The sequence below is a fragment of the Podarcis vaucheri genome, assembly GCF_965113315.1.
Source record: "Podarcis vaucheri genome assembly, chromosome: 11".
Classification (NCBI taxonomy): domain Eukaryota; kingdom Metazoa; phylum Chordata; class Lepidosauria; order Squamata; family Lacertidae; genus Podarcis; species Podarcis vaucheri.
The window spans coordinates 32,398,747-32,425,665 of NC_138749.1; the positions used below are offsets into that span (position 1 = coordinate 32,398,747).

Here is a 26,919-nt window from a genome sequence, read left to right on the forward strand (position 1 = left end):
ATTTTCATGCACAGATAGCTGAACCAAGAATGGTTCAGCACCGCAACAGTGACTTAGAACAGAGTGCGGGGGGGGCACAAAATTTTGGAGTCATATGGGGCACCGCTGAATTTGAAAGCCCAAAGTCTGCGACTGCACTATAGTTTAGCGTGCTATCTGAAAGTGGCTATTACCATGGCTAGTACAGGAAGCAGAGAAGAGGAGTACAAGGCATGAAAAAAATTGTTTTGGAAATTAGTATTTAATTTATACAATTAACTAATCCTTTTAATGATCAAATCCTCCAACTTTGAACATATAAACTATATCAAATCAGTATTTATATTTTCTACACATTATCACAGTTGAAACCAATTTACAACATGACAGTGACATTTTCAGAGATAAAGTAAAGCCTAAGCATACTTGCTTACAACCACACCGATCAAAATGATGATATTTTACTTTAATAATGTATTCTAGACTACCACCAAGTCTAAGATAAAGCAATCACCCAACAGCCTCATCTTAAAGCTAGGGGGCAATATCCTGAGGGTATCTTGTGCTGAAGTCCTGTTTCCTAGCTTCCATCCATTTAAAAACATCCATTTAAAAACTATGCTCAAGTTGCTAGCTAGTAGCACCCAAACCATTTCTTAAAGCTTGCATAAGTAGACCACTAACAGATTTGCATATGCTTCTATCTATTGATTTTGGCTTTTCCCCATGAACTATTTTTTCCTCGTTAGTTACCTTCAGACAATAGTGATGTTGGTTAATAATTATAGCCTTAGATAATTTTGCTCTTGCCTACAGATCTGCTCTTGCTTATGCTTCCCACTCTTCTCTGCCAATGCCAAACATATTCAATTTAGGAAAGTATGACTACTTTGACTTTAACCATAGGGCTGATATCTGGAAGGTTTTTGTAAGGATGAACCCTTGCTAACCTACATAAAATAAACTCTTTCACAGCAACGGTAAGTTTTCCTTCCTCTATGTATCACAGGAACTGAAGAACTTGGCAAAGAAACCTCTCCTAAATGCTGGGAAAGTGTGACATACATTGCAGATTCTACTTGTGAACAAACCAACAGGCAAAACAGAGTCAATAAGCATAAAACTTACATAGTCATGAAAGGCTTTAGCTTCACTTGAGTGTTCACATGTTTCACGTCTTTCTGGAGCTGCGCAATAGAGATCCCAAAACACACTAAAAATGGGGGGGGGATGACACAAAAATGCATTGTAACACTTTACATGTATTTCAGGTGTATGATCCCAAACATATGCACAAATTATTATGGTAATTACAGTACTGATTACCATCTCTCTTCATGCTTTCCAACTATGTTTTGTGCAGCATCAGCATTTTGGCATTACAAACTGCTGAAGTTCTGCAAACTTAAGAGCACTAAAGACTAAACTGACTATTACACAGACTAAACAACATCTATACATTTTACTTATTATTTTGGTGTGCTGTATGAAGAATATCCAAATTATATATTTTGTGATTTAAGCATGAAGAAAAGATTTAAAAACTCTCGTGGATAACAAGAAAATTTAACAACAGGTGAAGTTGTTTTTGCTGCTTTTTTTAGGAGCACCTATTCTAAAAGCAAACAATCAATCCAGAGCTTAAAACAACATCAGAGAAAGCTTTAAATACATTTAAAAGCTCATGAACAATTTTCCAGCCTGAGCCTCCAGGGTGCAGCATGTATTCTCTTGCAAAACTTTCATATAAGGGACAGAAAGGGAGCTGGCAGAGCAGGACGGATAAAAATCTATTACTTTACTCCAGTGTTTATTTACATTGCAAATATTACAGATTGTAAACATTTAAAATTATGTTTTTATTTAAAAAAATAAAATAAAAGGAGGACTATGTAAACCAAGCTAACATACAGTATACAAATGCATGCAATTATTTTAAATTCTGCAGAGTTAAAGGAAATGCAGTCTGATCGCTTTCATCAGAAACGGGACCAGGGCCTCTGGGAGCAGGTCCATGCAGGGCTCATCAGGCCTGGGGCGGGAGTCTTGCTAAAATAAAGTTATAAACTAAAAGAGAAAAGCAGCCGGTCCCAGGTGGAGCCCGGAGCCAGCCTAGCCCTCCAAAGCTTGGGGCAAGTGTATCCGGCTGCCTGTCCCCCCACCCTAGGCCTCTGCATGGACCTGTCTTGGAAGTTGCTCCCCCTGCCTTCCAGGGAGAACATCATGGCAAGGGAGAGACCTACCCGAGCCCAGCCAGCAGACAGAGAACTAGCAGCTGCAGGGGCCTTCCTCTACCTCCCACTCAGAAAAAGACTCTCTGCAAGTTACCCTTGGACTTCAGAAGTGTACAAACAACTAGCAACCAAGTAAAGGTGTGGTTTTTTTCTAGCTTGGGGGCGCGGGTGGGGAAACCCAGAGAAAGAGACACCATATTGGAAAACATTACTCTTTCCGAAAAAGAAATTAACAGTAGATTCTAGTTATTTTTAATAAAAATAAGATTTTGTACAGTAACACTTTAATAAACACAAAACAAACAAAGTAGTCTTTTTTAAAATCTTGAAATACTTACCACCACCAAGAGTGTAAGAATCCTGGGGGCTCGCCCAATGTGATATTTTTTTCCCATCTTATCTAAAACCAGCATAAATAGTGATTAGAATTTTTTTTCATCTAGACAAAATATAAACAACAGAATACAGCAAAATTCCCCCAATTAATCAAAATTTCCGAGACTAATATGCTGGTCTTCACCCGGTGCCAAAAAGCTTATAATGTTGGCACCAGTTGTGCCTCCTTAGGGAGGGCATCACTGCAGAAAAGGACCTCCTCTTTGTGAAAGCCCATTGCACCTCTACTAAAGAGGCTCTTTGGAACAGGGCACTATTATGCATTGCACAAAATATGGTTTCCTTTCGTTTGTTTTGTACCTACTAGTGATCAATGACATTACAAGAACAAGAGATTCTCAATAACCTATCTACCCACCTTTTCCGTGCTAGTCATTATCAGTCACCTGAAGCTTCAATTAAAGACCAAATCTCACCCGAACCACGAAATGAATGAGGAAAGCCAAAGCTGGAAATAACAACATCCTGCTGATCACACAGATTAGCCATCTTTCTTCTTACTGTAGCACATATTAGTTAAAAAGGCCTCTTTCCCTTCTGACTAGAAGCAGATACATTTTTCTTCTAGCAAAAAGACCGCTGAAGTTCAAGGTCCCTAGCTTAAACTCAATGCCAGTTTGTCCCTTTCATGGTACCGGTGTTTTCGGATAATTTATTGAAACCATTGCCGCTCTGTAATAGATTTTTTTGTCTGCTATGCTGGATAGCCACATTATTGTAAAGAAAATATTGAAATGTGGCCTAAATATGCACCTTACAAAAAAAATCATTTTCCATTATCCTTAAAATAACATCTATATTCAGTGTTTTAATAAAATTCAAGTTTAATTAATCAATATAAAAATGAATTAGCTGACAGCCGTAGGTACTATGGATGATTTTTCTAAAAGTTTACTGAAAGGTGCCAAAACAGACACCTGCAAAAGGTCTATTGTTCCCAATGGCCAATGATATCAAGTATCAAGTAAAGGAAAATTGCACTCCAATACATGAGCCAATGTGCTGCTATCCTTCAAAATTTACACTTCTCTTAATTTTGTGGTGCAGCTTTCCAATCCAAGACTTGTACATTATTTTCAATAATATACCTAAGGAAATGCACTATATTAGAGAAAATTCATAAATGTGTATATTAAGAGAAGCATACACAAAATGTTTTAACATTTTCATGTGGATTTTTTTTAAATTGCCAACTGATACTGAAATGGAACAAACTGAACTGAAAAAGTGAGAAACTGAAACAGACACATTTGTTTACCCCCAGAGGGGACTCCAGAGGAAACAGAAAATATTCATAGAAATAAATGGACCACTCCAATATAGAACTGCATAATTAGTTAAATGATATGCACATATATTCATGTTGAAAACCTGTGCTATTCTGTTGTGTTACTTGTGTTATTCATGAATTTTATGAACAGAAGCAGATAGCCATTTCCTTCAAAGGCTGAATTTTTAATAAATGTATACATTGCTTCTCTCTTCAAAAAGTCTTGAAGCAATTTACAATACTGTGAAGTTTATGCTACTGAGGGCATAGCAAGAAAAGCACAGGAAAATCTTATCTAGTTGTTAATGTGGCTATACAATACTTGAATCCTTTTTTTAAAAAATATTTTTTGCTTCAAACCAACTCATTTAAATAAGCAATGACCTGTGGCAAGTAAAGCTTGCCTCCAGGAAATGGTCCTAGTATCAAGTAAGAGGGAACAGAAGCAAGCAACAACCACACACAGCTACTTTTTTCCAGCTGAAGAAAAATGACTGTGGCTGCTGCATGTATGTACTCTTTCACCCTCACCTTCATGGTAGTTGTCCTTAAAGAGTGACGGAGTACAACCAGACATCAGTTAGAGTGGAGTGAACTCATATAAGTGGACAAAACAACAGCTCATAATACTGTACACTGAATTCACAAGACTAGCCTAAATCCTATCCATCAAGTGAAACTGGCTATCTAGAATTCTGGAAGACATAAAAATGATAGGAAACATACCTCTGATAAAAACGTCTGCGCTGATTTTTGTGCTCCTACATGGAGCAGATATTCATATACATACAGTGCTAACCTGAAAGGGAAAAAACAACATTCACTATAGAAACAAAACTCTAAACTGCAAGATCATGCACAACTTTCTAGACTGAATGATGCATTAAATCAGAAAAAGAAATGAACTAAAAAGTAGTTTGCTTAATCTACATTTCCAACTTTTCCCAACTATATATGTGAGCACCATCACAGCAAAGTTAAAAATGTTACTATACAAAAAACTGAGTCTGTCAATATTTTATTATCTTGGACATATGCCCAGTCAGCTCATAACAGTTCAGCTACTATTAATCTATATTTATCCACACACGCTATGCTTACAGTAAACAATACAATGCATCTATAATTATACCAGTACTGAACATTGCTAAACAAAATGCCTAAACATTAAATCTTCTGAATTTTTAACACTTTTCACTCCGTGTTTCAGCTTGCAACATGAACAACCCAGAGTTATTCAGAACTAACCAACCTGCACTCTTGTTCAGCAATGAAGCACCAGAAAAAATGGGGGTGGGGGGGCAAAATATAGTGTGAGCAGAGTTCTCTCACATAGTATAATCAGCCTCAAAAAGAAAACTCTCTATTTTGCACCTCCTTGGTTTGTTTCCTACTTAAAAGCTTTACCAAAGTACACAGTAGTGGGTCAGCTGATTTGGCTCAGTGGCTGAGTTCATATAAAACAAAGTGTTAGAAATACAAGCTGGTATGAGCCTCAGACTCACTTGCAACACGAGAATAATAGGTTTCACTCCTGGTTTTTGCTCTAAGCTGATAGGTCCATTTGATTACAAGCCTCTCAGCAACCTGCCATGGCCAAAGGAGGATGGAATGTCATCTCCCAACCTATTGTGCAGGACCAGAAGTTTGCCCTGGGCTCGGACAATCGGCACTCACTATCATCCAGAAATTAAAAGATTGTCCAGTAGCACCTTAAAGACCAACTAAGTTTGTTCTTGGTATAAGCTTTCATGTGCAAGAACACTTCTTCAGATACATCCTGAAGAAGTGTGCATGCACACGAAAGCTTATACCAAGAAGAAACTTAGTTGGTCTCTAAGGTGCTACTGGACATTATATATGTGTGTGTGTGTGTGTGTGTGTGTGTGTGTATATATGTGTGTGTGTGTGTGTGTGTATGTATATATACCGTATTTTTCGCTCTATAAGATGCACCAGACCACAAGACGCACCTAGTTTTTGGAGGAGGAAAACAAGAAAAAAATATTCTGAATCTCAGAAGCCAGAACAGCAAGAGGGATCGCTGTGCAGTGAAAGCAGCAATCCCTCTTGCTGTTCTGGCTTCTGGGATACCTGCACAGCCTGCATTCGCTCCATAAGAAGCACACACATTTCCCCTTACTTTTTAGGAGAGAAAAAGTGAGTCTTATAGAGCAAAAAATACGGTATATTTCGACTGTGTCAGAAATATGGCTACCTAACTGAATCTAGATCCAAAAATAAGCGGCCCCTATGTTCAAGCCAGAGTTTCCCAAAATCAGACAAAACAGAAAACTGCAGTTTAGAACCAACAAGAACTAAATCTTTCCTCATGCATGAGTCCAAGTCTCCTATTTGTTATAAGAAACCATGGTCTATCATTACATCTGAACCAGGTTGTCGGGTATAAAGGCAATTTAGTATGCTGTTCATTAATCCTAAGCATGTTCATTCTGAAGTAGGCTCCACTGATTTTGTTTTTTGTTTTTCCCAAAAGTGATAAAAGCTTACAACCCCACAGTGCACTATAATAATTTTTACAATTTTGCAGTCAACAAACAGGAAAAATAAATAGCATGAAGTAAGGTATATAATGTGATAGCAGAATAAATGATCATAACCATAGCCATTTGTATCAGTAAGCCAAGTTATGTAAAATAGAAAAAATAAAAGAAATTGTGGCTAATCAATAAAGAATATTGTTGATCCTGTATCCTAGCATTCCATTAAGAAATGAACATGCTCCATTTCTGTATAAATTGATCACTTTATTGTTTTCCCTCTCTAGCTTTTATCACAATTGTGAGTTTGCCCATATTAGCCATATTCTTATACACCACTCACTGATAAGAGGGTGGATTAATCTTCTTCCATCTGTAATTAACAACTATATGGGTTACTTACCATCTCTACATCATCTGGTAGAGATTTCAGAAGAATGCATGTCCAAGTATTTGCACTAAGTATGCAGTTTTTTAGTTTGAGTTATAATACAGTCAACTTGCAACTTGTGTGTGGGCTGTGTTCCAGGGATTGCGCTTAAAACCTAAATCACATATAGTCAAAACAACCCCAGAACCATCCCCACCCCATGAGCATCCCTACTGTTCTTAAGTAAGCTCACTGAGCAAGCCTTGCCCCCCATGCAAATCAGATAGTTTTCGAGCTTTCTGCCTTGCTTCCTGGGCTCTGGGAGGCAAGTTCTCACGGGGCCATTCAAGATCTCATGAGAGTGTACCAGAGCCTAGAAAGCAAGGCGGAGAGCTTAAAAGCTCTTTCTGCACTGGGAGAACTTGACATAGAAAGAGCTTTAAAACTCTCCACTTTGTGAGCGCTTAATTTGTGCAATTTTAGCCACCAAGCACGTAAAGCTGAGATCGTGCAAGTTAAATGTGCATAAGTTGGGGGTCAACTGTATGTTGACCAGATTATTACAAGCTGCATGCTCTTTTCGATCGGGGCGGGGGGGGGGGAGGAATTGCTATGAAACAAGATTTCTGATCCTAATGTACCTTAGCTTACTTCATTCTACATAGCCACTTTGAATGAGTAAGGAACAATCTACAAAAGGAAATTAGGCCTGATGAAAAAGTTGACATCTTTCCTTGGCAGAATGTCATTTATCCCTATTCACAACTTCTTGGCAGATATCAAGGAATCTGTTTTTCCTTTAACATGGCGGTGCACGTCTTAACTTGTCATGGAATGAAGTAACTGAATTGTAGTCAGAGGGTAAACTGCAGACAGGTAACATACATTATAGGGCTAAAATGGAATTTAAAAGACCACACAAGGGTGGCACTTGACAAGCATTGTTGCTTCCTAGGTTGATAAAAGAAAATACCAACACAATTTTAGCGTTTTTTGAATTTAAAGTGTCACAGGGGAAAGCAAGACAAAAGTTCTTCCCTGGTGAAATGATGAGCAGTTAAAGTTAAAGTAGCCAAATAAAAGACACACACAATCGTTACCCTATTAAGAATGATCTGGGAGGAAAAAGACTAAAAGTAAAAAGTATTTCTGCTGATTTTTACAGCAATCAGAAGAACCAGGGTAAAAAGGTGTTGCAGGACAGGGGAGAGATTTCTGGGCAAGGAAAGGTTAAAAGGTGCCTCCTTCCCTGGCAAAAAGTTCCAAAATGTTAAGCTACAAAATGTTTTAAACTTCTGCTTTTATCCATTTTTAAAGGGCAGGCTCAACCTAATGAACCCCATCAGCAGAAGCCCTCTGCAAGGAGCAAAATGGCATTTTCTCCTCCTAAGCCCCCAAAATTGGTTCTGGGGGGGGGTATCAGGAGAACCCACAGAATAGCACAAAAGAGGAGGGAGATCAATCCACCTGTCAAGCTGATGGCTTGCGCAGATAGAAAATTTGTAATAGCACAATGCTGAATACTGGTATATGAAGTTATTGAATATATACAAAAGTAACTCTGTGTCCACAAATAGGTTCTTGTTTGTTTGTTTTTAAATGCAGATCTACACATAGACTTGCAGACCAACAAATATGAATTAATTACATCTGCTTATGCTAGCAAATGTTTTAACAAGTTCACCAACTGATAGCAAAGCATTTCAAGGCAGCTATCAAGGCATTTCCATTTTAAGCATTTGCTGCAGGAGTTCTTTGTACAAACTATCATTTTCTTAAGTCAAGTGTGAAAGACATGGTCTTTCAGCTATCTACTTTTTATTATTTCCAGTAGTGGAGGGTGGGTGGTGTATTTGGGTAAAAGGGGCACTGCCCCTTCAACCTCAGTCTGATCTCAAATTGTCCCACCACCAACAACAACAACCTGTCTTAATTCAAGGCGTAGATCCGACAAAACTAAAATTAGCTGACTCTGACCTCACCTGTCATTGACGCTGGCTCTACCTATACTATTATTTAGTACTTTATTTCATCACAACAGTGGCCCATAGTGGATTACCAATCCCAATGGGCAAGAGCCCCCTGCTTTCCAATCAATTTATGAAACTACAGACTACCTAGCAGTATGAGAGCAGATGGTTGATGCAACTATTCAAACAAAAAAAACTAGTTTTTCCAGCTATACAGCTACTAGAATCTTGCTAAGTTTGTGCATTTATTCTTGCCTCCTTCAGCTTTAAATTTTGTTCCCACCAAACAAAGACACAGTTTCATGCAGTTTTTAAAGAGGGATAAAACTTTGGTGATTCAGGTCTATCTATTATTCAATACCTAAAAATACTACAATACAAATATATTTTCAAGGACTGATTTACTGAATAAGAGATGCTCATCAGGCAACATTAAATAAGAGCCATTAACTGAAAGCCAGGAAGAGCAACATACATACCTGTCAGGGAACTGACATCAGAGGAAAGGGAGGTGGTAGGGCTCCCAGAGACTGGGAGAGAGTCAGCAGCTAAAGCAGGGACAAGGAGGGGGAGCGAGGGGTCTCTGGAGGAGGATCTCAGTAATGCTGAGAGAGACGCAGCAGCCCAGGCAGGAAACAGCAGGGGAGAGAAAGGGGTGAGAGACACTTCCAGCGAAAATAGCGGGGAGGTGTCAGAAGCAACTGCAGGGAGACCCATGCTTCGCCGGAAGCTGCCACGTCGTGAGTCCAGGAGACGCGTTTCCGTTAAGGAACTTCTTTGCTGGAAGCGCTTCCGCAGGCAGCCACTGTCAGACTCTACTAGTGACTAGAGCAGACATGTCTGAGGAGCTCTGTCACACACAGAGGTTTGTGGGGCCGCACAAACTCTGAAGGGGCACAATTTTAAGCACAAGCAGCTAATCATCCCCTGACAGCAGTCTGACAGTCTCTGTACGCTGCCTGTGCAGGAGAAAGCATCATGAGCGACCCAGCCGGAGCCGGAGGAGCAGGGGGTGGAGCTGGTCCAAGCTTGGAAGAAAGGTATCAAGCTCTGGAGGTCCAACTTGCGCTGCAGACGGCGAGGCTCGAGGAGAGAAGGGCTCAGGATGCTGACAAAAAGGGGAGAACCACTCAGTTCCCCAGAAAGGTACCAGGATTGGTGCAGAAGTTTGGGGGGGACCCCAAGGATTACCATGCCTTTAGGACTGAGATGCAATATGCCCTGAATGTGCAGTTTGATGAGTTCCCTGATGAGGAATCGCGAGTTGCTTTCGTAATTGGGCATCTTGAGAAGGGGGCGCGGGACTGGGTTCGACCCCTGATGGCAACGCACAACGATATCCTAAAGGACACTATGAAATTCTTTCGTGCAATGGATATCATGTTTTCCAGCGATATTGAGGAAGGGGTGGTGCGCAGACAGCTAATGGCTTGCAAGCAGGGAAGCAGATCTGTCCGTGAGTACTGGACTGAATTTACCATGCTGATTCACAGATTGGGGTGGGATTTATCGGCAGCACCCATTCAGATGCTATTTGAAGAAGGTCTTTCTTCAGCTGTGAAAGACGAGCTGGCCAGGAGCCCCAGGGCGGTGTCTATGGATCAGCTGACCAAATCTGCGCTGACCATTGGAGCGCGCCAGGAGGCAAGAGCCTTGGAGAGGCGGGAAGGGAGAGGGGAACGTTGGAAGGAGTTACGCATTCCAGACATTCCTGAGCCAGCTTTCCCGCCGGCAGAGCCGATGGAAATCGGAACAGCCCGCGCGCGCGCAGTTTCAAAGCCCAGTGAGGGGGCGAAGAAGGAGGGAAAGGGAGCCCGGAAATGCTATCTCTGCCAACAGCCAGGCCACTTTGCCAGAGTCTGCCCCCAGAGGAAGGAATGGCAAGGGATGGTGGGAGCAGTTGAGGGGGAAGAGCAGGGAGAAACGGAGCAGGTAAAAGCCAACGCCTGGTTGCCAACGTCACGGCACTGCAGCCAGGCCAAAGAGCAGTGAAAGTGCCCGTGCCAGAAGCTCCTCGACCTGCTCTAGTGATTGAAGTGTCGCTAGAGCTGCAAAATGGACACCCCCTAAAAATAAAGGCGCTGTTGGACTCAGGCAGCTCCTGCAATTTTATGAGCAAGGAGTTTGCTGCTGAACATCAGATACAGACTATCCCTTTAAGCAACCCCCTGCAGGTGACCACGATTGATGGCAGGGAACTGTTGGGAGGAGGAGTTAGCTTGCAGACCGTCCCAATGATAATGAGGGTGGCAAGGCACACAGAACTGATAGCGTTTAATGTGGCCACCTTGGGAGGCGCTCCCATTATTTTGGGAATGAGCTGGCTAGCCTTACATGATCCGCTGGTGGGCTGGCATCAAAGAGTGGTTTCCTTCGGTTCAGCACATTGCTTAGAACACTGCAGGGGGGAAAAGGGGTCAGCAGGGGCCCAAGCCACCCTAGCAGGGACTGAAGTAATGGGGAAGGGGAAGGTGCCACCACAGTATGCTGATCTCAGCGACGTGTTCAGCGAGAAGGAAGCTGACCAACTACCCCCGCATAGGCCCTTTGATTGCCAGATCAATTTACTCCCTGGAGCACAGCTTCCTGTAGGCAAGTTGTATGCCATGTCAGACAGGGAAATGCAGGAGTTGCGAGCGTTCATTGACAAGAACCTGAAGAGAGGCTTCATCAGAGAGTCCAAGGCAGCGGGGGGTAGCCCAGTGTTTTTTGTGGATAAAAAAAACACGGACAAGCCGAGGCTGGTATGTGACTTTCGGCGCCTAAATGCAGTGACAGAGCCGGCGGCTTTTCCTATGCCCAGGATTGATGATATTTTGACCAGGGTGCGAAAAGGAAAGATTTTTACAAAGCTGGACCTAAGGGGGGCGTACAACCTGATACGTATAAGGAAAGGGGATGAATGGAAGACCACCATGTTCACCCCTTTGGGGGCATTTGAATACCTCGTTATGCCTTTTGGATTACAAACAGGCTCCGCGTGTTTTCAAGCCTTCATGAACCACGTACTGGGGCCTTTGCTCTACAAGAATTGCGTGGCCTTCTTAGATGACGTGTTGGTGTATTCGGAGAATGAGGAGCAACATGTGAGAGACGTCAGAGAAGTGTTGAGCAGGCTGCAAGCCAACAGACTGTGGGTGAAACTGGAGAAGTGTCAGTTTCATACCAAGGAGGTGGAATTCCTGGGGTACCGCTTGTCAGACAAGGGGTTGGCCATGGACCCCGGCAAGGTTCAAGCGGTGCTGGAATGGAAAACACCCAAGACCAAGAAGGATGTGCAGAGGTTCCTAGGGTTTGGAAACTTTTATCGTAAGTTCATCCGAAACTTCGCCCACCTGACGGCGCCCATCACGGACTGTCTCAGCAGTAAAAAGAAGTTTGTTTGGACGGGGGAGGCGGAGCGAGCGTTTGAGGAACTGAAAAGGGCCTTCGCCTCTGATGAACAACTTCTACATGTGGATTTACAAAAAAAGCTGAGGGTCGAAACAGACGCTTCTGACAGAGCCATAGGGGCGGTGCTTCTTCTGCAGCCGGGGAAGGAGGGGTCAGAGTGGCGACCGTGTGCCTTCTTTTCGCGAAAGCTGAACAAATCTGAGAGGAACTACACGGTGTACGACCGGGAACTTCTTGCGATTCATGAGGCCTTCCGGAGATGGAGGCACCTGCTAATTGGTGCACAACAGAAGGTGCAAGTGTGCACGGACCATAAGAATCTAGAGTATTGGAGAACTGCGCGAGTGCTCAACCAACGGCAGTTGAGATGGGCCCAGGAGTTCTCCAAATTTAACTTTGAGATTTGTTACGTACCAGGCCCGGAGAACGTTAGGGCGGACGCTCTCTCACGCAAACCTGAATATTTGGAGGGAGAGGGTGCACCCGAAGAGACCCATGTCATTCCCGAGGACCGCTGGGTGTGTGGGGCGGCATTGGTGGGGCAAAGGGAACTGGTAGAGGGAACGGTGCAGGATGAATACGCCCAGGACAAACTCAGGGGTCTCAGGAGGGAGGGAGACAAACCCGGGGGTTTTGAGGAGAGAGATGGGGCGTTGTACTACAAGGGAGCGTTATACATACCTGAAGGGGAATTGAGGGAAAAGGTACTCAAGCAACTGCACGATAGCCCCACAGCAGGGCATTTTGGGCAACACAAAACCATGTGGCTGGTTACCAGGGAATTCTGGTGGCCCAAGGTCAGGGAAGATGTGCGGGAATATGTGAGAGGGTGTGACCGATGCCAACGAGCCAAGGGGGAGAGGCGGGCACCGGCAGGTTTATTAGAACCACTACCCACGCCGGAAAGGCCATGGGAGGCAGTGGCAATAGATTTCATGACTGATCTGCCCAGGTCCAAAGGGAAAACAGCCATCATGGTTGTGGTAGACCTGTTAACCAAGATGGCCCACTTTATAGCCTGCTCACATGCGGTCACAGCGGAAGAAACCGCTAAATTGTTTGTGGAAAATGTGTTTAGGCTGCATGGCGCCCCCTTGAGGGTGGTTTCTGACCGAGGGAAACAATTTACTTCCAGGTTCTGGAGGAAGCTCATGAGCTTATTGCATGTAGAGGTGAATTTCTCTACTGCCCGTCATCCAGAAACCAACGGGCAGGCGGAAAGAGCTAATGGTGTCCTCCAGCAATATTTGAGGTGTTATGTGAATGACAGAGAGAATGATTGGGTGGAGAAGCTGGCGTTGGCAGAATTTGCCTACAACAATGCAGAGAACGTGTCCACGGGGATGAGCCCTTTTTTTGGCTAATCACGGGTGTCACCCCGAGCCTTCCCAGGGGGGGAAGGGGAGAACTGGAGCGTTCCAGCCGCAGAACAGTTCGTTGAAGAAATGGAAGCGATCCATCGCCAGCTCCAACTTAATTTAAACAGGGCGAAGGAGGAATATAAGAGGCAGGCAGACAAAACCAGAAGGGAAGGGGAAAGCATTAGGGTGGGGGACCAGGTGTGGCTGTCCACCCAAGGGTTACCATTTAAAGGAGGTTGTAAGAAGTTAAGACCCAAAAGACTGGGCCCATTTGAAGTCACGCAACAGGTCAACCCAGTGGCTTTCAGACTCCGGTTACCGAACCACATGAAGTTGCACCCAGTGTTCCACAGGTCGTTGCTGTCACCGTATATAGGGGACAGAGAGGGGAGGGTCAATAGGGGACCAGCTATGGAGGAAAAAGAACACAGCTACCATGTAGCGGAGATTCTCGATTCCAGGTGGAAGGGAGAGCAAGTAGAGTATTTGGTAATGTGGGAAGGGGAGCCGGAGTCGGAAAACACCTGGGTCAGGGCAGAGGATGTAGATGACGAGGTTTTGGTTGAAACTTTTCATCAGAGATTCCCTCGTAAACCCCAGCCAGTGGCGAGGTTCCGGAGGGAATACTTCGCCACCACCGACGAAGAAGAAGAGTTGGAGGGGTTCTCTGATTCCGAGGTGGAGGAGGATTCAGCGAGTCGGAACGAAGACCGATGGAGGGAAATGTTCGAGACGTCTGAAGATGAAGAGGATTCTTTTCGGGGTTTCAGCTCCTCACCGCCCAGAGGAGAGAGTAGGGGCGGGGGAGAAGGGGGCCCTGGAGGGGAGGTGGATGTCAGGGAACTGACATCAGAGGAAAGGGAGGTGGTAGGGCTCCCAGAGACTGGGAGAGAGTCAGCAGCTAAAGCAGGGACAAGGAGGGGGAGCGAGGGGTCTCTGGAGGAGGATCTCAGTAATGCTGAGAGAGACGCAGCAGCCCAGGCAGGAAACAGCAGGGGAGAGAAAGGGGTGAGAGACACTTCCAGCGAAAATAGCGGGGAGGTGTCAGAAGCAACTGCAGGGAGACCCATGCTTCGCCGGAAGCTGCCACGTCGTGAGTCCAGGAGACGCGTTTCCGTTAAGGAACTTCTTTGCTGGAAGCGCTTCCGCAGGCAGCCACTGTCAGACTCTACTAGTGACTAGAGCAGACATGTCTGAGGAGCTCTGTCACACACAGAGGTTTGTGGGGCCGCACAAACTCTGAAGGGGCACAATTTTAAGCACAAGCAGCTAATCATCCCCTGACAATACCTAAGGCTGTGAATACAAATAAGGACATGGGATGCTGATGAATCCAGCCTGAAAACTGACTCTGATAAAGGATATTGCTAGTGCACTCAAGCCAACACTGGGAAGGACACCAAAGAGCTTCAAACACTAACAAAGAATAAACCACTTTAGTTAATAGTGTCATAAATTAAAATTAAATAGGATACCGCATCATCAAATAAGGGGATAAGAAATACTGAGGATGCTCTGTATTTCTAAAAAAGAATCCAAGAGGATCTGAAAACTGTTTATGATGGAGGCAGAGTTGACCTGGCCAGCTCACTTTCCAATCTAGCCTTATGTGCCTTCCCAGGAGCAGGGAGCACTTCAATGACAGGATTTGGTGCCACTGTCAAGTCAGGGGGCTCTAATATTGTATGGTGGTTGGGGCATCCAAGGCATTAGGACACATCTAGATCAGCAGCTTCAAGACTGCTGGGCTCCTCCCCAGGATCCAATTCTCCTCCCTTGTCCTATTTCTCCTTCCCCTCTGACTAGATATCACCACCGAGCTTATAACACACATAGATATACCACATCTCTTGGTTTAGTACCAATTCCACTGAACTATATTGGTATGTGCTTTAGAGAAAGTCACTTTCACAACTATTAACTCTTAACTTACCCAATTAACAGGCTGATAAATCAGGCATGTCAGTTGCCTATTCCCTCCTCCATGCTTTGCAGGTGTGCAAGTGAGAACTGAGTAACCCATTCCCCTTTGGCTCATATACTTCATCTTCCTTCTTCTATCGTTCCCCTCACCCTGCCAGGGGATTTGAGACTGGGGGAATGTAGTATTCGAGCCTCCCCCCCCCCTTTACAATCAAGCAGTATATAAATTGTATGGGGGGGGGGAATAGAATAAATAATAGTCTGGCATGCTTACATGCGAGCAAGAATAGACACAACATAAAAGAATAAAGAGCCTACTACTTCCTTGGGCAGGTCTCTAGAGGCGAGCAGGAGAATGACCTACATTTATCCAGAGCCAACAATCACCACTGGCTACAACACAAAAGGCTCCCCCCCCTTTTCTGAGTTATCAAGCAAACACAATGTGCAGCTTGATCAAACAACGTCAGTGGGACTGCAGATTGGGTGGAATATAGCTAATTTCACTCAGAGTAGACCCATTGAAATTAATGAGCATAATCAATCATGCTGAAATTCTTATTGTGGGAGCCCTGGTTTTGCTGCTCATCTGAAATAGTGAGGAAACAATATTTTTCTAATATTTATTTATGTTTTTATTAAAGTGGGATGTGTCTAAAACTGACTATGAAGGAAGGAATTATTTTCAGGGTGAAACCAGCTACATCTTGGATTAATTTCTTTTGATGTACCAATCATTTTGACCTTTCTTACTATCTTCCCTGCGAACATACACCCTTCACCATCAAGTTTTTAAATACGGCATTTGTTTAGTACATTTATATCCAAGGTGGTGTGAATGGAGTTCCTAAATGGGTTTGATCCATGAATTTCAGTGGGTTTACTCTGAGTGAAAGTTAGTTGAAACCACCCAGCATATCTATTTACTTAAAAACAGCAGAGTATACTGTCTTTTCTGGGCAACTGCTACAAAGCGGCTTCCCACTTTGGGGCACGTTTTGCTTTTTAACGAACATGTCTTTCTCATTAAGGAATAAACTTCTGTCTCAATAACTGTGACATATGTTCACTAGGGGTTCAGGAACTGGCAGTCTTCCAACTCCCAACTACTCCCCTGAAAATGATCAGAGAAAATGAAATAAGGAATGATAGTAATATCCACAATCTCCTTTACATATTCTACTAACCCCAACCTGAACTTCCTCAATCCCATCATGGTTTAAAGCAGGAATGGGGAACCCTTTTGGCCCCGAGGGACACAGGCAGTGGTGGACAGGGGGTCAATAGCTACAGTCAGGCACAAATGATCTCTGCACCATCTCACTACACATTTTAACATTTCCTCCCACATGCAGCCAAGATTGCTGTCTACAGGAATGGAAGCATTGGTGGGAAAGATTAAACTACCCCCCCAACACTCCCGATGACCCAAAGATTGCTATCCTCTTATCTGCTCTGCATGCACTTTTAATTTTTACTTAACTCTAGTGTCACAGTTGTAGAGGGATTGTGTTAGATTGATCTCTACTGGTCATATACTATGTGTTGACTATGGCAAGGCACATTTAAGCAATAGCTGTACACTAGTTCAAAAGCGTTTTCTAGAGATTATGCCCTATTCTGTGAAGCTCCATCCCCTGACCTCATCCTGCCGTTTTATGACCGATTCTGGCAGATATATGAACTATCATATATGGCTGAAGTCTGCCTTCTCCAAACTACGTCTAGTGAAAAACGTGGAAGGACAACTAATGTCATTTGGCACCAAACAACCATATCAACACACATAATAACAAAAACAGGGTCCCATTTGAACCTTGATCTGTGCATATAAATGTGGGAAGAATCCAAAGAGTGAACGTTTTAGTTATGAGACACTGAAGTCAAAAACAGTCAGAAATTGAAGAGCCTATCCAGTATGACAGCAAGTAGCCCTTGACACTTCAGAAGTCCATTGGGCTTTAGAGGAAGGCATTGTCAAGAGAAAAAACTAAACTGCAATTGGTCTATGGCAACATCGCAGTTTAAGCTTCTAGAACCTAGCATTACGTTCCCTGTTCCATAAACAGACATCAACATTACACAACCATGAACATAGCTGACTGAATTCACACCTGAGCTCAGTTACAGAAACGCATGAGAAAGCACTGATGTACAAACAGTGGCACAGGAAAAACCAATAAATTAGGCAGCTAGAGATATGCCAGCACCTAGAAATAAAAATAAAATCCAAGGACTCTTAAGAGAATATGCGCTGACAATGGGGGAGGGAAGAAAACATAAAAGTAAATTAGCCACATGCTTTGCCATAGGTGGCAATGTTGACACAATCAGGTTTGAGGAGTTCCATAATTTCTGGTGAGAAATTTTGGCTTAGCAAACTAATCCTTAGGTTCCCACATAACAGAAAGAGGAGAAAGCTGAATAGTTTAGAGAAAAGCAGAGATTTTGTTCTCTTATTTGAACATTTCCATTCTAGTAAAGAATGGTAAAGAAAGGAAGAATTGATGGCTTCCTTGTACAGAAAAAGGCTTCCTATCCAGATTTTACTATGTTTTTATTATTGTACTAGGGTAGTGTTTCTCAAACTTGGGTCTCCAGCTGTTGTTGGACTACAACTCTTAACTTGCCCAATTAACAGGCTGATAAATCTGGCATGTTAGTTGCCTATTCCCTCCTCCATGCTTTGCAGGTGTGCAAGTGAGAAATGGAACCAGTGGTCAGGGATGATGGGAGTTGTAGTCCAACAAACAGCTGAAGACCCAAGTTTGAGAAACACTGTACTAGGGCCTGAGCCTCTGCTTGCTTCGCTTGCCAAGTGCACCTAGGCAACAACCCCGTTCACCTAAGCCACCCCTCCCCTTACTCCCCATGGCCACCCCCTCCTCGCCAAAGCCACTCCTTCCTTCTCCCCTGAGGCTTTATCAAGCCTCTACAGTAAGCCTGGGCTGCCTGCCTGCACATCCCTCTCACACACCAGCCTCTCTCCCCCTCCTTGTTGGCCTCTGACATTGCCAGCAGCTCAACCCACTTTGTGGTCATGCTGTAGTCATGCATACACTGACTTGAGCCAAAGTTGATATTGCTGAGTGGCTCAGAAACCGACTGAACAAATACGTTATGATGTCAGTACAATGTCAGTTCTTTTCTTGAAGATGTTTCAAATTCAAACCGAATACAGGAAAAACATGATAATTTTTAATTTCTTATAATTTTTATTCCACCTTTTTTGCAGTACTCTAAAAAATGGCAGACTAAGGTGGGATGGGGAACAAAATAGGAGTGCCGGGGCCACTCCTAGAAAACTCTCCGGATTGTCATCAGGAAAGTCACCCATTGTTCTGAGAATTGTCGTAAGCTTCACGTGGATGTCTGGTCCTTGTACTGTCTAAACTGATTATTAGGGAACACAAAACATTTTCTCCTCTGAAGGCAGATCTCTAAAGCCACAGCTATTCGCATTATGAGATGGTAGAGGCTTGAGGAATGTTTTAGCTTCCTCTTTCTATTTTAAGACAGCACAATTTTTTACACTGGGATTAATCCCTGTGTAGGAGAAATCATGCACTGCACAGAGTATGAAGCAGACAATACACTCATACAAAACTGATTTATTATTTCTAACATACTCATGCTAATACTATGTGACCACCACATATTAGGTAAGCCTATTTAGGATAGCCTAAACAAAACAGATCACAGCACTTTCAGTGAAATGATCAGGGTCTGACCTTGAGGAGTCTTGGTGCAAAATAGTTCCACAGTTGTGGGACAGCCACCAATATGGGTTCTTATGATTAGGACTTGGGTCCAAATAATGGTTTGTGCAGTTCTGAGAACATCAAATTGAAAGAAGGCAGCAACTCCTAGTCTATTGATCCTGGAAAAAGGCTTTTGTGCAATAGCATGGTTTGTTCTCTACAACCCTCTGCTATCAGAAGGTGCTTCCATCACATTCTGCATTAAGTAAACTTTTTGAAAAGAAGTAAAGAACACTACATAAATGCAGTAGTCTAGATTCAAGCCAAAAAGCAAACCACTACTAGATATGCATCTGTCAGAAAAAATGCAACCTTCTCACATGCTGAAAATGAATGGGAGTATTCCTGGCCCTAGATTTAGAGGTACAATGGTAGTAACAGATACAGGAGCACTCAAATAATGTAAGATCTGGGAAGCTAGGTGAAATGTTCAGTAGATATCAGCCTCTAATTCACAACGCTTGCCAGGTATGATTGCCTCAGTCTTATCTGGATGTGATTTCAACTATTTGTATCTATTTCCAACACCAGGTAAGAGCTCATATAGCTGGGGTAGGGGAGTAGGGAGAAAATACACTTACAATGCATGCACCAAAGTCAGCAACTACTTCACATACCGATAAGCTTGCTTGAAAAGTAAAAACAAATTTAGAAACATGGAGTACAAGATGGCTAAAATACTACTGTATTTTAGTGACCAGAACAGCATGATGTTCTAGTGAATTAACCAAATAAAAGCAAACCAAGAATCAAGGATACAGGGGAAGTTCTTTGCATGCAGATAAACAGCTGAAAACAAGTCCAGGTAACAAAACAAAAAAACCACACAAGCAAAACAAGGATATGATCTATTAGTTCTGATATTATAAAAATAGCAAAATAAAACAAAGCCCATTAATTTGGTAAATGTCCAACGGTAGTCAGACATGATCCATAAGCATTATCAGATATGAAAGTCATTCCATGATGAGAAATCTTAACACAACGACTTTAGAAATCACAATATATCAAAAGGAAAGGTTTAAAGGAATTAATTTTGTATCTTCTATTAATATTCAGAAATCTGCCAAAGTTTGAATGAGAATTCAATTAGAAATTGGTTGTGAAATCCCTTTTCCAAGGGACCAGGGTGTTGTCCCTAACTTTGTCTTAAAACTTAAATGCAGAGGGTCAGACGGAATCTTCTCTAATTTCCAGCTCCCAGCCTAGAGCTGGGGAGGAGGTTCAGAAAACAAGCCCTTACTCAGAGCTGGAGGGCGCAGAAGCTCAGTGCACTTTCTGGTTGCAGAGTGAAGCCCACATGCCTCTGAAGGAGGAGTATTAGCCTGTCTCTGCCTGTAGTTCCAGGTCTGGATTCTGCCTGCAGTTCCAGGTCTGGATTCTGCCTGCAGTTCCAGGTCTGGATTCATTTCTCTCTCTCTCTCTCTCTCTCTCTCTCTCTCTCTCTCTCGTTCTCTCTCTCTCTCTCTCTCTCTCTCTCTCTCTCACACACACACACCCTGCCAGAGTATGACTCCTTTCTTGCAATGACAAGCACAATGATTACACACTGCCACTGTGTATCTGCTACCAATACTGTACTGACAAACGCTACAAAGCACTATGACATGGCAATCAGATATTGCTGCTCTCAGAAACCAAAAATAATTGGGCAATTTAATGCGTACAAAAATATATTTTGAGAATACAGTATCAAGAAAATATTTGGGCTTCAAATTTCAACAGAAGTTTTTAATGAGAAATTTCAGTTTTGGTACTTTTCAACTATCTGTCAGCATGCCTAAGAAGCTATACAACCACTCCTTACAAGTTCTGATGGTATGCTCCCAGCTCTAACCATACCACCTACTTGGCTAAAGATTAGCTCTCTAAAAACCATATCCTTTTATTATGATGCCATATGCGGCAAACACTTTAAGCTATTTTTTAAGCGATCATTTGATAATTGAGCATGAGGTAAAGGACTTTAAGCAGAAAAATGAACTCAACAGCAACAAATAACTGAATAACTGAATATTAGCCACTGCATCAAGGCCTGTATCATTCTATACCAGGCTTCCTCAACCTCGGCCCTCCAGATGTTTTTGAGACTACAATTCCCAGCATCCCTGACCACTGGTCCTGCTAGCTAGGGATCATGGGAGTTGTAGGCCAAAAACATATGGAGGGCCGAGGTTGAGGAAGCCTGTTTTATACAATACTGGGGACACAAAGATCTATTAATGTACATGCAGTAGAAGTACAAATACCCAAGAGAGCTTTGTTGGCCAAGCAGACAAGCTGATTAGTATTATTATTCCTCACCTATATAACATTAGTAAGGTACTATACACTTTATATTATATAAACTGATTGGTAGTGGCACACAATAACATAGAAAAAAGGTCCCCTCCCTCAAGGAGATTATAATCACTTTCAACAGTTGAGGAGAAGGGGGGTTGGGGGGGAGAAAGGATGAGTGAATGCCATTACACCTACCGTACTTCGCGGTTGTTTATCTGCAACTAAAACAATACCTGTTTGTTTCTTTGGCAGAAGGAAATGCTGCACCAAAGTGCATATAAATGTGGGAAGAATCCAAAGCATGAACGTTTTAGTTATGAGATGCTGAAGTCAGAAATTGGAGGAATTTAAGTTACTTAAGGCGACTGATTTTCAATGGGTCCACTCTGAGTATTACTAAGATTTTATATGGGCAATATCAAATACCTCTGGCCATGCAAGTCTAGACTGTTTTTTTAAAAAGTTTTTGAAAAGTTTTCTGCTCAAAACACTTCAATTTCTATTACTTGACTTCTAGAAGCAAAAATAGGAAAGCCACAGCACTCTAGAAATTAAATGTTGCTATAACAGAACCACAGAAACCCATATTTAAATCCCATCTCCAAGGGGAAGGATTCTGTCTGTATGTCCAGATGGGGGGCAGACAATGAGCCACAGAACTCCCCAATGGCATCCTGGAGGAATCACCCATATATGATGTGCATCATATGTTGATCCTTAACCCAGGTTTCACCCTGAAGAAGTCATCAGCCAGCAATCGGGATGGTTGGGATACATACCCAATCCCTAGGCCTACTGACATCTGTACTCAATAAAACTGTGGCCACTCCAATCTCAAAAATGCCACGTCGCTTATTGCTTCCTGTGCCCCCACCCCAGCAACTTCAGACTCACTGTGACCGGGTTCACAAATTAATCTTCTCAATTTTTAAATTGCATGCTTAACCTATGAAAGCTTAACCTATGAAAGCATGCTTCAAAATGCATGCAAACCACCCACTCTTATGTTCAGTTTGCCAGCTGCTTTATCACCAGACCATGTCTTTAAACTCCACTGCATGTAATATTTAGTTGTTACATTCCAGAAGGTAACGAGATACATTCGTTTTTTCAAAGTAACACCAACAATTAAGTCTTGTGGCATCTGAAAGACTGTCCAATATATTTTGGCATAAATCTACCTCTTGTCTTTTGACTTTACATAGTAAACAACTATTTCCCTTACTTCTCTGTATTCAGGGTATATACCCTATGACCATTACAGTCGTCATGTGCTCAAGCACTTAAAATAATATGCCCCATTATGGCTGTGTCTGGGTGTCAAATTGAAAAATATATTATGGTCACAGAAATCAGACTTTGCAACTAACTCTGGGCTTGCATGCCCCCTCCCTCGCCTTGTTCCTTTTTCTTATGCAATCATAAGGAGTTGTGAAGCTTTCACTTCCATATTTTTTTTAAATTAACCACAGCTTGTCATGTTATTCAAGTCCTACAAACTGTGGCTAATCTTAACTATGGCTTGTTCAAAACAATTCAACTTCAAACCATGGGTCTGAAATCTGCATGGATTACAGCCTGTATTACTGTGTCCTATGGGTAGCCCTTTATCAATAGACAAGATAATAACCTAGGCAACAATGTAATGAATTTACGTTTGTGATCTTATTTAGCAATCTTTGATGGGATTAAATACCATCAGTATATTAATTTATTTTAAATCCACACAATCCATATACTTGCCCATATTTCATCTTCTATGCTTGTCCAAAGTTTATTTTCCAGTTCATAAATCTTTGTCACATTTTTGCAGTTAACTCCAACAGATGCTTCTATATATTTCTGATATATACGTCATATATCCCAATTAAATAGTCACGAGTTCTGCAACCTTTGGCTTGTAACAGTTTGTGTATTTTCAAAATGAAAATCAAGGAGATAATTAATAAGTAAATCAATTAAAAAGAAAATTGCTACTAGGTTAGTTTTTATGGTATTATTTTGGAAACTGCAATGGCCCTGGGGCATCTCTCTTGTTTCCAGTTTCCTTATGATTAGAAAGAAAACTATTAGACAAATAGCATTTTAATGTTTGTTTGTTCTGTAACAGTAAGCCACCAGAACCAAAACAGGTATTAAAAACACACACATATTTCTAACAATCCCATCAGTCACCACAACTGTCTGGTGTAGTCTCCAACTGAAAGGTTAACAACGCAAGTTGTATGGGCTTAAAGAAGCTTGTACCAATTCAAATATAGGCAATTTTAAAGTAGAACACCAAAGATCACATTCATATATCTGATCCATCATATCACTTTAAACAGTCATGTTTTCCCTCAAAGACTACAGGGAACTGTAGCTTGCTAACAACAGTACTGCAAGTTATTGGGAGACCCCCATTCCCCCACAAAGACCTACAATTTCCAGGGTGGTTTAATAGTCAATTCCTTTTCACAAGGAACTCTGTGAACTGTAGTTCTTGTGATGCTGTATGATGCTGCTTTAAATGTATGGTGTGGTGGGAAACACTCTCAGCAAAAAAGAACACACAATAAAGCAGCTGAGGACCTCCTAGAATGGATGGTGGCTATGGCAGTCGGGGAAGATGGGAGTTTCAACTCATTCTCCTGCCCATTAACCTAATTTAAATGATCATGCAGTACCACCATGTGTCCTACCACAAGGCAAATAGCAGCTTCTGGAGAGGGGAAAGGAAAACAGGAATATGAGTGGGTGAGCTGGTAAAATAGTGATGTAGGAATCCCTCTTTTCCGGCTAGTGTGTTGAAAGAAGGAAGTTTTTCTTACTAGCTTGCCAACAAGCTACTAAACAAATCTTCAGACTAGTAACTTTTGTGGGCTCATTTACAAGGCTGAGTTACACACAGTGGTACCTTGGGTTACATACGCTTCAGGTTACATACGCTTCAGGTTACAGACTCCGCTAACCCAGAAATAGTGCTTCAGGTTAAGAACTTTGCTTCAGGATGAGAACAGAAATTGTGCTCCAGAGCACGGCAGCAGCAGGAGGCCCCATTAGCTAAAGTGGTGCTTCAGGTTAAGAGCAGTTTCAGGTTAAGTACGGACCTCCAGAACAAATTAAGTACTTAACCTGAGGTACCACTGTACATAAGTTTCCCAAATTACTATTGAAAACAAACAATTACAGACACTTCTAGACACTTAAAACTACTTGCTAATAACAATTTTACCTCTTGATACAATACATTTTCCAGAATTTATTTACATTGAGCTAGATATTCACTAGAAATTCAAAAGCACATCAAAGTGCAAGTACAGTAGATAAATAGGTGGGAAGGTAAATGGCGTTTCTGTGTGCTGCTCTGGTTCGCCAGAAGCGGTTTAGTCATGCTGGCCACATGACCTGGAAGCTGTACGCCAGCTCCCTCGGCCAGTAAAGCGAGATGAGTGCCGCAACCCCAGAGTCGTCCGCGACTGGACCTAATGGTCAGCGGTCCCTTTATCCTTTAGATATTCACTGTCATACATGGCTGTTTTTCCAGTGGCCTACTGATATGTCTTTGGTTATGTTATATAGCAAGGTTAGATTTCATTGCTGCTCCAGTTATTTCTCTCCCTAAGGCTTCCAAGAATACAAATAAAACCACAAGGGCTGATCTTGTCAGATCTCATAAGCAAAACGAAAAAAAGGTTGGCCTGGTCAGTACCTGGGTAGAAGTCTTCTGAATTTTATTTAGAACAATGGAGGTTATTCAGTGTCCACAGACCGGATTATTTCACATCCAGCAGAATGGCTTCCCTTCCACCTAACTTCTGGATTTAGTTGTTGGGGTGGGCACTCTACATATATAATGAATAAATAATTCACCCCAAACTGAACTGCTTCTCCTGGTTACATACCTTTCAAAATCAATTTCTCATGAGCTTATAAGATAATTACTTGGTGCAGTTCTCTATGCCTTTTTGAACTGAACTCCCATCTTTCCTGGCCAATGTTTGCAGAACAAGATGGGAGCTAGATTCCAACATTGTCTGAAGAGCCGTAAGTTCCCCATCCCTAGTATATATAAAGCCTGTCATTGAAGTCTAGATAATTATTATCTATTCTACTTTGGGTCTACATGAAACTCAGAAACTGACAAAACCTCAAGCTGAATTTGCACCATACTACCACATCAGTTCCTACCTCTTTCAGGAATGCACTCATATGAACAAAGACAACTTGAATAATGGAATATCATGGACATGGTTTGCAACAACTGTTGTGAACAGGACAGTATGTTTCCTAGAGCTGAAAGGGGTCATACATCTTTCCCTTACTACAATATAATCATAGGCTTTGGTGACATTTGCTCTACCACATCCCTCAAAGCAATTGGTTCAACAATCATTTTCCACAGCAACAAGAAAACATTGGCATTCATTAATAAAAAAATGGCATATCCTGCTAAAAGGCAGACCTCCTGGGCAAGATGCTTCATTTTCTTGGAGAAAGTGGCAACATCACTTTTATTGTGTAAAAATAATTGTGTAGAAAGGCCCTTACTCATAATCAATACTCCCCCAATAGTCAGCCATCATGTATACAAATAGATGAATTTGGATTTGCCACCATTCACTGCATCAACACAGATCTACAGGCTGGCTCTGGGAGCTAGGATAAGGAGCAGAAATGGAAAATTGGAACTGGCACCACATCAGACACTCAAGCCATTTTCTGTACATAATATAATGCAAGAGATCTGAGCAAAAACCTTATATCCTTATAAAAGGTCAAGAACTGCAGTAATTCAATAATTTCTCCTTAACACTACCCTTTCTGGTAGCAGACAAGAGTATGAGACAATCCAAAAACCAGTACATGGAAGTATTCCCCATTCTATCCTATTAAATGGTATATTAGACTGGATGCCATACTCCCAGATTAATTTCAATGGGTCTATCTAAGATGATAAGAAAATGCACACAAGTGAACTATATGAACACATTTTCTTCATTGTGTTCCTTGCATTGCCATTGGCTCTTGCTCACATGCTAGAACAGAAGTAACAGTGGGCAGTTTGCTAGCTCTCTTTCACTAGCAGCACTGGGAGTATGTAGTGCAGTTGAGGTACATTAGATTTGGATGCAGCAAATCTAGATTTACATTTATTCCAAGTTACACTGCTCGCAAGTTGGCCTTGGACATATCAGCTTCTCTCAGACTAACTGGCATAGAGGGTTGCTGAGAGTGTCCAAAGCCCTGCTCTAAATTCATTAGAGGAAGGGCAGGAGATATATATGATAGAAATCTACTGCTGCTTAGAAAGTTCAAGAACATAAGCTCATCTTGTTCCCGTAGACCTGGGAATTACACCAATCGAAGTCTCTTTGCACCTCTCTCAATGCAAGGCTTATAGTGGTGCTAAATGACCTCTCTCTTAAATGAGATATTTTAAGCAGTTGCTATTCATTTTAGCCACTTGCAAATAGATTTCATCAGTAGAGTTGGGAA

General features: G+C 42.2%; 1 protein-coding gene across 9 annotated transcripts in view; it reads right to left on the reverse strand.

Annotated features, from left to right (window-relative positions):
- The window catches only part of SSBP2 (single stranded DNA binding protein 2), a 136,684-nt gene that overhangs the window by 90,692 nt on the left and 19,073 nt on the right, over positions 1-26,919 (reverse strand). For 7 of the 9 annotated variants that reach the window (XM_082192002.1, XM_082192006.1, XM_082192003.1 and 4 more), the window contains exons 2-4: positions 4,606-4,678; positions 2,552-2,613; positions 1,108-1,192 (exon numbers count right to left, since the gene is read on the reverse strand). In XM_082192002.1, coding sequence (XP_082048128.1) covers positions 1,108-1,192; positions 2,552-2,613; positions 4,606-4,678 — 220 coding nt within the window. Of the gene's footprint in view, positions 1-1,107; positions 1,193-2,551; positions 2,614-4,605; positions 4,679-14,764; positions 14,891-17,213; positions 17,358-26,919 lie in introns of those variants that run through there. The other 2 variants (XM_082192008.1, XM_082192010.1) reach the window with 2 other exon arrangements.